This window comes from Phoxinus phoxinus (assembly GCF_949152265.1).
Source record: "Phoxinus phoxinus genome assembly, chromosome: 12".
Classification (NCBI taxonomy): Eukaryota; Metazoa; Chordata; class Actinopteri; order Cypriniformes; family Leuciscidae; genus Phoxinus; species Phoxinus phoxinus.
Genome location: NC_136887.1, coordinates 29,856,792 through 29,869,593, shown reverse-complemented (window position 1 = coordinate 29,869,593; position 12,802 = coordinate 29,856,792). Strand labels below are relative to the sequence as shown.

The following is a 12,802-nucleotide window of genomic DNA, read 5'->3' as shown; positions in this document are numbered from 1 at the left end:
GAAAGGCTCTGCGCTCCCGAGAAGTGTTGGGTAAGACCTGAGAGAGAGCGGTCAGTTTGAAGCGCCTCCTCTCTTCTGGTTAGCAGTGTAAAAGTTGACACTTCCAAGGAGGACGGCAGATGCCGAGCACCATCTTTTTTGCCCATAATTGAGGTGGGAACAAAGTCCAATGGTACAAAAAATGTTAAACCTTTTCTTATGACCTTTTTTTTTTGTCTTTTTTGTTTTGTTTTAATAGTGTAAACAGCGCACCAATAGGGTCTTGGTTCCACTTCTCTCATCTATACAAAAGTATAAATATATGCTTTCTCTCAAATTTTTCACATATATAGGACATATAGCGGACAAACAGACAGAGAAAAGCGGTTGTTCCCGTAAGTCGCCAGTGTCGCAGTGGCTGTGCTGGTTTTGTTGTTTGCTGGCTCGTGTGTCTGTGTTGACGGGCGTTTGTTTGGTGTGGGCGTTGATGGTCTCTGCATATATAGCACGTAGCACAGTCCTCAGCCACTGGGCCAAAACAACCAAGCGTTTTTGTCCAACTACAGCAGATCCATTTTGGGTCTGTAATGAAGGAGGAGGGGGGATTTCTGGAACGCACACAAAACACATGCATTCGTGTGACTGAAAGTCATAGAGCCACTAGAACGGATACAAAGGCACAGAAAGTCAAGTGCTTCTATCGGTTTTGCAATGGCATTTCAGAGGAGGAGGATTAGATATGCAATCTTTCACTTTTTTTTACTTGCTCTGTGTATCAAAATGTCAATTTCTGACTTGCTATTGAACATTGTTTACGATGGATAAATATAAAAAACAGATACATACAGTTTAATGATTGTAATAATACTATAAAAAATACTTTAGTGTACTAATTATAAATGTATAAATATAAAATACTGGGCATGACAACACAAAAACAATTTCTGATTTAATCTTCACATACTGTATATGATTATGAATTCATGCAAATTATCCATGCATGCACGTGACATGCAGATCACAACGGCCAACGGGAAGACTAAAGCCGGCTAATCTAAAACATGCATGCACACAAATGTATCATTGATTACCTTAAATCTCCATCTTGTTACCACAACAAATTTCAAAGTATGATCCTTGCCCAAGATTTCTTCATTGCATAAGATGTCCAGCTAAAAATAAGCACACAAATGTAGCAAACAAAGTAAAGAAATGTTACAGTATGTGGAAAAGTCTAAACAAAACTACATATTACAGGACCATTACATAGGTCAGCTGATCAATATTTCAGAATTCTACAAATGGATCAGGATGGTCAAATAATCTGCTGCCGGATGACTAGTTGGCCATTAGGGTTGAGAATAGAAAATCGATTCTAATTCTGGAATCAGATACTTGTTATAAAATTAAGATTTTAATGTGATTTTAAAGCATTCAATCACAAAATAGAACGTGCTTGGCACATCCAGAGCACGCACACAAAAAAGCCGCCTGTCATTTAGTGCGCGAATACTGAATAGAGTTCTCTTTCGCGTCTTCTTGCACTTGACCGAAAAATACACACAAAACTATGCCAAAATATCCTCGTAAACACAGTTGGTTTTGTCTTAAAGGAACGTGAACAGTTAACTATATATTGGATGATATCCGTGCATTCGGTCTTAAAGTGACAGCAGCCCAATAAATCTGCTGCAATCTGTGTCAATGTGAATCAAAGAACAAAAGAAAAAGAAAAATCACTCACTAATCTTGACTGAATAACTTTTATAACTTAAAGATTAATCTATATTTTATTTATTATGCAGTGTTATTTTACACTTGATTTAAATTTCTAAGCTTTGTTCAGTATTTTTTTGTGCTATTCCTAACTTGCTTATTTGTTCTGTATTGTGTATTGAATTGTTGACTGTATACTTGACTATTGACAGTATATACTGTATGTCTTTAATTACATTTGAAATGTATATGAGTTAGTCTAGTTTATTAGTTAGTTGTTCTCAGGCTGCTGATTTTTGTCCATGGTATTCAGCTGCAACAGAATGTTTTGCAAAAAGATAGAATAAATATGTTTGAAATAATTGACTTAATTTTTTTTTCAATCCAAACTAGGAATCGATAAGAATCTGAATCGATAAGCAGAACCAGAATCGCTAAAATTCAAACGATACCCACAACCCTAATGGCCATCCAGACCCATTCCTAGCATTTACCTTGATTATTTTTAAGCTTTAATATTTTTGGCAACTTTTTAGCATGTAAAACGCTAAGTTTCGTCTTTAAGATTATGCCCGGCACCACTATTTCAGCAATAAAATTAAATTGACCACCTTTTGGCAATTACTGTCAGACTCAAATGTTTCATGGCACGAGTGTCGTGGGTAATATGAAATAAATAAGCTGGAACAGCAACATAGGACATCATTTGCCTGTTGCAATGCTCAAATATACAGTTTATCAGCCGTTACACAAACATTTGACCACAGAATGTTGCAATCGACCAAACAGAATAAACTATCCCAGAGAACCACATAATCAATTGTGTGCGAACGTCTCTTGGGACAGGTGGGATTTTATGGTGCTTTACACAAGAATGAGTGCTTTGTACGGTCAAAACATTCGTTCCACCTGTTATTCAAGCCAAAACAAAAGGACACAAAACCTTTAAGAGCAGCCATAACCGCTCAGAGGATTATGTGTATCGCAGTATAAGAGACGCCGCTCTCGCTGGAATAGCATGCAGTGAAACATCAGTGCCGGTGTCTGTGTGTTTTGGCTCGCCGTGAGTCGAACGAGAGCAGCACGACCACAGCAACACCTGCTGGAGGCCGTGGGCTCTTTGCACTGCCCTGAGTTTAAAGTTATCGAGAGTACCTGGGATCCGAACCAAAGATTTTCAGAGGGATGGCGTGAAACAATGAAACTTTTGATGCTTGTTAGAATTTAGTTCTTCAAAGCTTTTGCTTTTCCTCTTCAAAGTAGAGCTGTACACAAACTGCTGCCATTTCGGAGTCATGTTTTTTTATCTGGCTCAGAGCAGTATTGTGCCACTGGCAGATATAACCCTCGATACTCGCGGAGAACAACAGGCGTTTGGCAGTATTATTGCGGGAGAAAGTTTTTGACGGATATGTGTGGTGGAAAAGCCCACACATTTCTAACACAAAAGAGGGAGAGAGAAAAAACGATGATTAAGTACCAATAATTAGTCAAGTTTTGTGTTAAATTGCACTATGAGATGTTGGCAGGCTGCGAGATACATGACAGAGAGCAAATGATATTACAGGCTATTATTTGTCTCTGAAAATATGAGGCACGTTGAAAGCTTTGTGGGAATCGTGACAGCGCGGAGGAGCTTTGAAATCCGCGTGGTGACTCACGCATGAGCCATTGTCACGGAGGAAACGGCGATGCCGGCCGGATTGGCGGCAAAAGGTCTCTAACCAGTTAACTCCGGCCAAGGGAAAAGGCAGATAATGGGTTCCGCTTCGAGCCTATAGGAGGATCACATACCTCATTGAAGGATGTCAGGTTGAGCTTCTTTGCGATGAACTTCTTGAGATGGAGAACGGTCGCCTGAGCCGAACAACGAATCCACTTCCGCTTGAGTCCTCTGAGCTTACTGCTGTTACACTCCAGACATATACTCACCTGAACAGACAAGACATTTAGACTTAGCACTGATAATCAGATGGAAGATTAAGATAACTGCATTGTGTTAGAGTAAACTAAACAAATAGCAAAGACAAGTAGCTGAACACATTTTGCAATGTTTGAATCCATTCAGTCTAGGCTACATGTCCTACACCATGCAGAGCCTGACAAAATATTTGCATGTGAAAACATGATTTCAGGTACTAAACTGGTGGAATGATCTTTCAATCTCCACACGTGGCTCTCAAAATCTTGTCGTTGCTTTGTTACACCTATGTTGTGCCTATTTGCATAAACTAAAGTACGCTCAACATTATTGCAACGCCAATGATCGCTGTTGCTCATGTCACCTAAAACTCTCATTGAACATGATTTGTTGTCATTTGATAGGTTTTAACTTCCCTCCAGTTGCTTCACACTGAAAATTGCTGTAATTAATTTCCAATACAAGTGAAAAGATTGGTATTGCAAGCATATGACAATCATATTCAAAACCTCTAATTTAAGTGTTTGATAACATTGCAGTGCATTCCAAATGAGCTAATTTTAAACCTCTTGAGAATACACCCTGCATATCTGGAACACAGCTTTTGAATTATTTTTATCCAAAAACATACATATATATATCTCCCTATGACTTTTCCTAGCATATTTGTGACAACAGCGTGTCACTCACAACACAATATTGCAAGATGAGTCATTGTCAGCCTCTTGGTAAACAGCACCTGTCACAACAACGTGAAGTTTTTGCTCAGTGGCTTAATGTGAGGAATATTAAAGTTTAGGTAAATTATACTATTAATCAATACTTGTATTCATTAAGGTTGCAATAATAAACAAAAACGCATAGCAACACACACAAATACTGATGATTTCAACAACAACAAAAAGCAGATGCCAGCAAGCCCTCCACCATCTTTCAAAACTGAGCCGAGGGTTGAGTCGCCAGTGGACTGCGGTCGCCTCGGGCAGAGTGAGGGCTTCAGAGAGTCAAGACGCATTAAGGATTTCATGCCTCTCTCTCTCTCTCTCTCTTCCCGTCCCTCTGTCTTTCTGCCGATAAGTGACTGAGCAGCGCAGAGTGGCACAGTGGCCCGTTCGGACCAGGCCTCACCCAGAACAGACAGTAATGGAGAAGGATGAGGAGGGGCAGCTGAGCCTGGCGGCTAAACGCCAGTCCATTTCAAGGGCAAATGGTGCCGAGAGAGAAGGGCCACATTCTTTAAAAGAACAGCGGGCAGTAAATCGCAGATGTGCTTGGTTATAGGCAGGCGGTGTGCGAGATGTAATCCAAACACGGGTGTACTATTAAACACAAGCTAGGAACTTCCCTATTAGCTGCATATGTGTGTGTGTGATTACTGGGTCATTACGGCACGGCCGGGGCTGTTATTCTCACCGCAAACAGTCACACAAATGACTAATGGAGAACTCACTCAACCAATTAAACCACCAGATCCCAGAACAACCATAAGAGGGGCCTTTTATTTGCAGCAGCCGCCACCAAATAGCTTTCATTTCCTTGAGATGCCAAGAGATGTTGATTATTGTGATTTAAAACCTAATTCTACCAGGTTATAGCTTCTGGTTCGTGTGGGGAATGTCCGCTGGCTTGTATCCATCACACACTCACTGTGTTATTATAACCCCACATTCTGAGGTAATTTTAAAAAGGCTGTATTCTACACATTTTATTTTTTTTCACCCAGAAGTCTACTTATAATGCTAATCAAGGTGATTTCTTGCACCAAAATCAGCCAATTTAATTTCACATGAGCATTTTCTACTTCTCTCTCTCTCTCTCTCTCTCTCTCTCTCTCTCTCTCTCTTTAGCCCTTCAAACTAAACTGGCTCTTAGCAATCTATTTCACTAGCAATTAGTGATCTCCAATATGTATATGAATCTTTCTTAAGAATGCACCGAATAGGTCATAGTTGTTCTTCAGAGACTCACTAAACAGACTCTGTAAGACAAGACAGACTCACAATGAAAGTGAGGACCAAAAATAAGTACTGAAGATACGTTTTTCTGAACCAGTTCTTAACAAACTGCTCAAAAGACCCAATTCGCAGAAATGAGTCAACTTTCTTTTTTCATTTTTTCCATCATTAAAGACAATCCTGCCAGATAATTATGCTTCTAATAAATTAAATACAATTAAATAAGACAATACAATTGTAAACCCTTAACCAGATGCAGGTTGAATTTTGAAGTCTGTCTGTTAGCAGTGGAGTAAAATGTTCTGCAAGAATAATGAATTGAATGAATTGTTTGGTCTAGATGATTCTTTCACAAACTGGACTGAATTGGTCTTTGTGGTCTCAAGTAAACAATAGACTCACTAAACCGACTCTTTCAGCAAGTCTGACTCTCTGATCCAAATTAACAGCACGCATAATGTGATCACAGTTATGTGAGGATCAAAAATGAACCACTGAAAACACATTTTTTGGAAGGATAAGTCGGACTTGCCATCATTAAAAGCAATCCTATAAAAAACTGCAAACCAAAATGGTGTATGAAGCAAGATAAATATGCTTATAATTAAGAGGAGAGAAATAACAATAAAAATGGACAATTTTAATCTTTTATTTTAAAAGTGTGAAAAAAATGTCTATTTATTAGCAGTAGAGTGAAATGTTCTGCACAAATGCTACTAAATAAATCTAAACAAATCCCATTATTAATAAATCTCTTTAATTCCTTTGCATTTCACAGTTTATGTATTGGCTGGTTCTTTTTGGCTTCACCTCTCCTTTGCAAGGTCACCCCGGACGGGTCTGACCAACAGAAGTGTTTCGTAGCCATCCGAGCGTAACTGAACGAGTACTGCTGAAATTTTTATTTCCATTTTACATTATATATGAGGGCAAAGTGCCTGTCTCAGCTTTACTACAGCAGACCGCATGTGCAGACAATCTCTCCTCGCACTTTTGCAAGACAACTGACTGATGACCACAGCAGGACTCTGAAATCTTCATCGATCTCTTCCTCCCACAAACAAGAACACAGCCACATATATGCCATTTACACCCTAGCATACCTTGTTTTTCTTTGTGCTTTCTTCTCTATAAATCTCACACACTCCGCTAGGGAATCGTATATCGCACTATGAGTTATTGCATTTTTAGATTTTTGCTGGAAAATGCAATCATTGCAAAAAATGGTTTACATTTAAATATGCACTCAAATATATCTAAGACGGTATAAGCAGCACAAACATCAGACCGCCCTACACTCCACTTGGTATCAGATCCTATATAAAGAAAATAATCTGTATTCCAAAAATGCAGTAGCAGTGTGTAGACATCAGCCGCACAACCTTATGTTATTACATTATTATGAAGCACAGAGGAGAGCAGGAATACAAACTCTATTATATCATGAAACTTTATGAAACTACCAACCCTCTAAAACACTGAGACGGCTCTGCATAAGTATCAGAACATAGACTGGATATTTCAGACAGGAAGGGGCTGAGCATTTGGCATATTAACATTAATTTCGATAGTCCACTTTAGACATTCAACCAACTATACGTAACTTTGCAACTACGTGTCAACTACCAGTCATTAGAGTATTAGTAGACTGTCTGCTTAATATCTGCTAACACTATTTCGCTGCTCCCACAAAAGACATTCTACTGACTGGAAGTAACTTTTAAAGTACATGTCAACTAACCATAACAGTCTACTAATGAGAGTTGGCATGTAGTTGCAAATTAATGAGAGTTAGTTGAGATGTAAATGCAAAATGACTTATAGTTAGTAGAAAATAGTTTAAATAGCATTATGCTGCACATAACCTCATTATCTGCATGTTTAGTTCAACAAGTTAATAAAAAAATGAATATAACATATTCAATGTCCCAAATCATAAAAAGGATGTTAAAAGTTGATATAATTGGTTCATTCATCACTCTAAAAATGGTAACTGGTCACGTTGAGCACATTGCATTATGGGATACGCTATTCTATGCTGGGTGCTCTATTGTAGACTGGGAAATGTGTGTCATCCATGTATTCCAAAGTACTGTACACGGCAGAAATAGACTAGTACAGTAGCATAATATTCCAAACATAGCCCTTTTCAAGGATTTGTTCATACTAACTAGGTCACACTTACAGAGTGTGAAGCTCCCTTGTGGGAAATGCACAAGGTCAGATGGGTACGGGGAAACCTACCTGCTCATCACTGCGATGGTAGTCATTGTCCTCCTCTGCTTTCTCCTCTCCTGCTTCCTTATTGGCTGGATCCTCTGATTTCAGGTCACCTGGTGGAGTAAAATTTACAAATATTTAACACAAGACAGACCCTAGACAACCATAAAAACATGACATTATTTGTGCACATCCATCGCTCCACGATTTTGCTTTCAAAATACTGTAGAGCTGAAAGTACATACATTTAACTTACCAAACAACAGCTTCAACTTTTAAAACGATCAATGTTTAATCATAATTTGTATCACGGTTCCAAGCATTTATAATTCATTGTTTCTCAGAGCTTGAATTATATCGAGTATTCGTTTTGTGATTCTTGGAAGAGTCTCTTCATTACGGTGAAGAAACATTCATCACTTATCTCAAGACTGCTCCACATTCACAAGTCTACAAAACAAATCTGCACCTCATTAATGGAAACAGATTCATTTGTGATTCAACCTGCCCAAATAACACTTCACACCTCAGACAGGCAAACCGCTGTCCACTGATCAGGTCAGAAACTAGGGCTGCATCTCATTACAGATTTATACATGCCTAAAAATACCTTCCTTCATTAACATTGATGAGAGAGATCCAGTGTAACCAACACTACCGTTTAATAGTTTGGGGGTCAGTACTATTTTTTTTTTTTAAAGAAATTGATACTTTTTTTCAGCATGGATGCATTAAATTGATCAAAAGTGACAGTAAAGACCTAAAACAAATGCTGATCTTTCGATTCATCAAATAATCATGAAAAAAAATTGTGTTTCCACCAACATATTAAGCAACTGAATAAACTGTTTTCAACATTGATAATAATAAGATCAGCATATTAGAATGATTTCTGAAGGATCATGTGACACTGAAGGCAATAATGCTGAAAATTCAGCTAGGAATAAATTCAATTTTAATTAAAACACTTCTACTTTTGAACAGTAGTGTATATGGACAGCATCCGTGGCTGTCGATCATCACAAAAATAAATCGTAAAACATCCTGAAGTCTTCAAAAAAGAATGTAAATGATTGCTGAGATTTAACTACCGGTACATAAACATGAAGCTCATACTTGTGTGATCATTACTTACAGTATCAAACTGTTGTTATTTGTGTTGTATATTTGCACCAAGAAACCATTTTTCATTTTTGACAAACCGAGTGTCAATATTTTCTGTGATTGTTGACAGCAGGCCGCAGGCGCTGTCAATATAGCTTAAGCTGCATTTAACACTGAATATTCTCCTCAAAGCAACATTTTTGCTAAAGTCACCAAAACTGTCCAGTGCAAGAGGGAATTATGCATACTAGACCAGTCTAGTCGAGCACGGTTGAGGTATTTTATTTCATTTCAACCGAACGACTGTCCACACACCCTCATGATTTTGTATGAGGGGCTGTCAAACATCACTATGACATTGTCATTGCATCACCAGAAATCTCAACTGCATTAATGGGAAAGAGATCTCGAGCATCTGGACGAAATGCAGTCTGGGTTCGGTCGTTCTTAAGCCTCGACTGTTACAGTGATGGCTTCTTCACAGGACACTCGGAATATCCTTTCCGATACTTAAAATGTTCCCTGGCTTGGAAAAAGTTCACGGAGACTGAGCTAATCTGAGGCAAGCAGACTGTGACTTCCAGCGGAATAAGTTTTCGTTAGGGTGGTTAATAGACAGGGTGCCTCTGCAAAGCTGTCCGGGGATGAGGCGGACAAGCTAAGGTGGCAATTTGACCATGCTTTCCGGAAGGGTGACTTCTTTCTCAAGCTCAGCAACAGTCACAGGTTAATATCCACTGTTATGGGATTTGAGAAGGACAGTCAGGTACCCTACTATGGCATGAGGAGGCTAATCATCCTTATAAAGGGTACATCTGTGACACCGAAGTAGTTTTGATCCTCATAAAAATCATAAATAAAGGCTGTCATGCTTATTTGTGGCCAGGTTATGTGGTAATGCAGTCAGTTACGTCATCGCATCCTCTCGGTTCAGTTTGATGGTTTTGTGGTGCGCTTGAGGAGTTCAAATGAAGTACTGTTCAGAAAAACGGGTCTGCTAAACTAGCTGAGACAATGTGGAACAAGAGACCACTTGCATCTAAGCCTTATTTACTACAATGCATGAATCCTGCCATTACGGCTGCTGACTCAACATGCCTGAGGGCCAGTATTTGCACAGACTTTATCACTGCGCACAGACCTGAAAGATGAAAAGAACAAGATACTGCCTGGGTTTAGATGATTGTGTTATATCAAACAAATGGTAAAGTGCCTGTTTCCTACCAAATAAACTGAAATAATGTGCTTGTTTTGAGGCTAAAGAAGCTTCCAAACACTCTTCCTTTAATGCTGCTTAAGACCAATATAATAAAAGCAGAATACTGGGCAAATGAGAAATTCTGTTTTGCGAAAAAAAAAGAAAAAAAAGGAAGCCTTTTTTTGTATTATCACATGACAATTAAAGCACATTTTCCCACCAATTTTCAATATTGTAATACAAAAGAAATTATTAACAGTAATTAATAAACATTGATATACTCTACGATTCTCTTATGCTTATCAAGGCTGCATTTATCAGAAGAAAAAAATGCAGTAACAACAGTAAGATTGCTAAATATTATTACATTTTATTATGTTTAAAAAGATATATAATATTTGAATAAATTTTAAATTGTCATTTATTCTTGTGATGTCAAAGCTGTATTTTCAGCATCATTACTCTATCTTCACATGATCACATGATCCTCCAGAAATCATCCGAATATGCTGATTTGCTGCTCAAGAAACATTTCTGATTATTATCAATGTCAGTTGTGTCAAGCAGTTGTGCCGTTTAATATATTTGTGGAGATAATTATACATTTTTTCAGGATTCTCTGATAAAAGTTCAAAAGAACAGCTTTTATATGAAACAGAAATCTTTTTTAACATTATAAATGTCTTTACTGTCAATTTAACGTGTTCTTGCTAAATATGTATCTTCTTTTTAAAAAAAAAAACGTTTGAATGGTAGTGTATCATTTACATTGACGAGCATATATCTGGGGTTTAACTGTCTATAAATTTATGCTGAAAAAAGATTGCATTTCAGAATTAAAAATAACCACTGAGGATTATTAAAAAAATCCAAATGAATACATCTATAGGCATTACAGTAATGACGAATCTGGGGGGAAAATTTACTTAACTACCATGAAAATAATGTCATGCTGCAAAGATTCGTAACGGCCCTTCAGAGTGATTCATTTTCTTTATACAAATTATGATATTTTTTTATGAAATGAACATGTGAAAGGCACACTGTCCCACTTCCACTGTGATCCTAGATGGGACGTACCATTGCGCTGAGAGTCCAGGTGGGTTTTCAGGTTGCACAGTTCTCCTTTGATGTCTCCAGGCACTTCCATGCCTAACTTCTGATAGAATTCTCTCTGTTTCTTCATCTCCGCTGCACACAAGAAAGCAAATAGGATTAATTAAAGTCTAACTGTTAAATCTTACAACACCATACATCATAAGCTGCTTCATAAAATATGCTTTGCATAAGAAAAATGTGATGTGATCAGAGGGTATCCAGTTCGCATGGATCTAAGGGATCTGTTTTAAACAGCATGAAACGCGCTTAACTTCAATAGTGTCACATATTTTTAAGAAAAACAGAAATGTGACCTTTGCTACAGAAACAAAATAACTTTTAGGGGTTAAAATTGCTTTATATTTTACTAAAGATTATGTAATTTTTCTTTCCTCAGACTAATGTGTCTTTAGCCTAGGTACATTTGTTCAAAAAGTAAACTGGGTTTCATGTTGTCTTAAAGGGATAGCTCACCCAAAAAAAAAAATTCTGTCATAATTTACTCGCAGTCAAGTTAAGTTCTAAACCTGTATTAGTTTATTGGTTCTGTTGAACACAAGGGAAAATATTTTGAAGAATGCTGGTAACCAAACAGTTGATGGAGCCCATTGACTTCCGTAGTATAAAAAACAAAATACTATGGAAGTCAATGAGGACCAGAAACTTGTTGCCAACATTCCTCAAAATATCTTCTTTTGTGTTCAACAGAACAAAGAAACTAATACAGGTTTGGAAAAACTTGAGGGTGAGTAAATGATGACAGAATTTTCATTTTTGGGTCAACTATCCCTTTAAGGTGGGGAAGTATAAATTGTACTCTGATATCTATATTTCTAAAACAAAAAAAGAACACAAACCTTCTTGCAGTCCTGGCACCAACTTATAGACAATATCTTGCATTGTTCGGTCATGGCTAGGGAAAAAGGAGAAATGGTAATGAATATAATTTATTTAAACAATATGCATTATTACAGCAAGAAACACAGCTGAAGGAAAAGTAAGAAATGCACTAAAAAGAACACCAATAACATTCCAATTAGCATTTGCATTCGGCAGGCATGTTTCCTCATAACTATGATCTTTAATTAGCATATAGTGTAGTTCTTCCTCGTGTCTCTATATTCTCCTGTGACTGGTGGGTCTCAGGGCTCGGAGGTAAACTATTAAGCGTGTGTTGACATGTTCATCTCTGTGGCGCTTGTTGTACGGCTGCCCGCCTCCGAGAACATGTTTCCATGCTGCAAAACCCCACGAGTGCCGCTTCCAAGCAGCCAACAGACAAAACAAGCACACACTCGGAGATTCACAGCTCTGGTTGTGTTGCTTATACTTTCTAGGACACTGGAAATTCACTCTGAAAAAGATATCTTAAACTTTACAACCATTGCACTCCTTTAAGGATAAATCTCACATAAAGAAAGAAATTTTTGTTCATTATGATATTTTCATAACAATTACTTTAATACTATTATATTTTATTTACACTTCCATTCAGAAGTCAGTAAGATTTTTTTTATTGTTTTTGAAAGAAGTCTCTTATGCTCCCCATAGCTGCATTTATTTGATGAAAAATACAGTAGGGTCACTAGGGTAATTCCTGGGATTCAAATA

General features: G+C 37.7%; 1 protein-coding gene across 1 annotated transcript in view; it reads right to left on the bottom strand.

The window, feature by feature from the left end:
- Window positions 1-233: 233 nt before the first annotated feature.
- Window positions 234-12,802, bottom strand: part of pcgf3 (polycomb group ring finger 3) — a 35,062-nt gene continuing 22,493 nt past the window's right edge. Inside the window, exons 5-10 of the mRNA XM_079630417.1 lie at window positions 12,049-12,104; window positions 11,174-11,284; window positions 7,816-7,904; window positions 3,490-3,627; window positions 1,071-1,151; window positions 234-587 (exon numbers count right to left, since the gene is read on the bottom strand). Of these exons, the coding sequence (XP_079486543.1) occupies window positions 540-587; window positions 1,071-1,151; window positions 3,490-3,627; window positions 7,816-7,904; window positions 11,174-11,284; window positions 12,049-12,104 (523 nt within the window). The 3' untranslated portion in view covers window positions 234-539. The remainder of the gene's footprint in view (window positions 588-1,070; window positions 1,152-3,489; window positions 3,628-7,815; window positions 7,905-11,173; window positions 11,285-12,048; window positions 12,105-12,802) is intronic.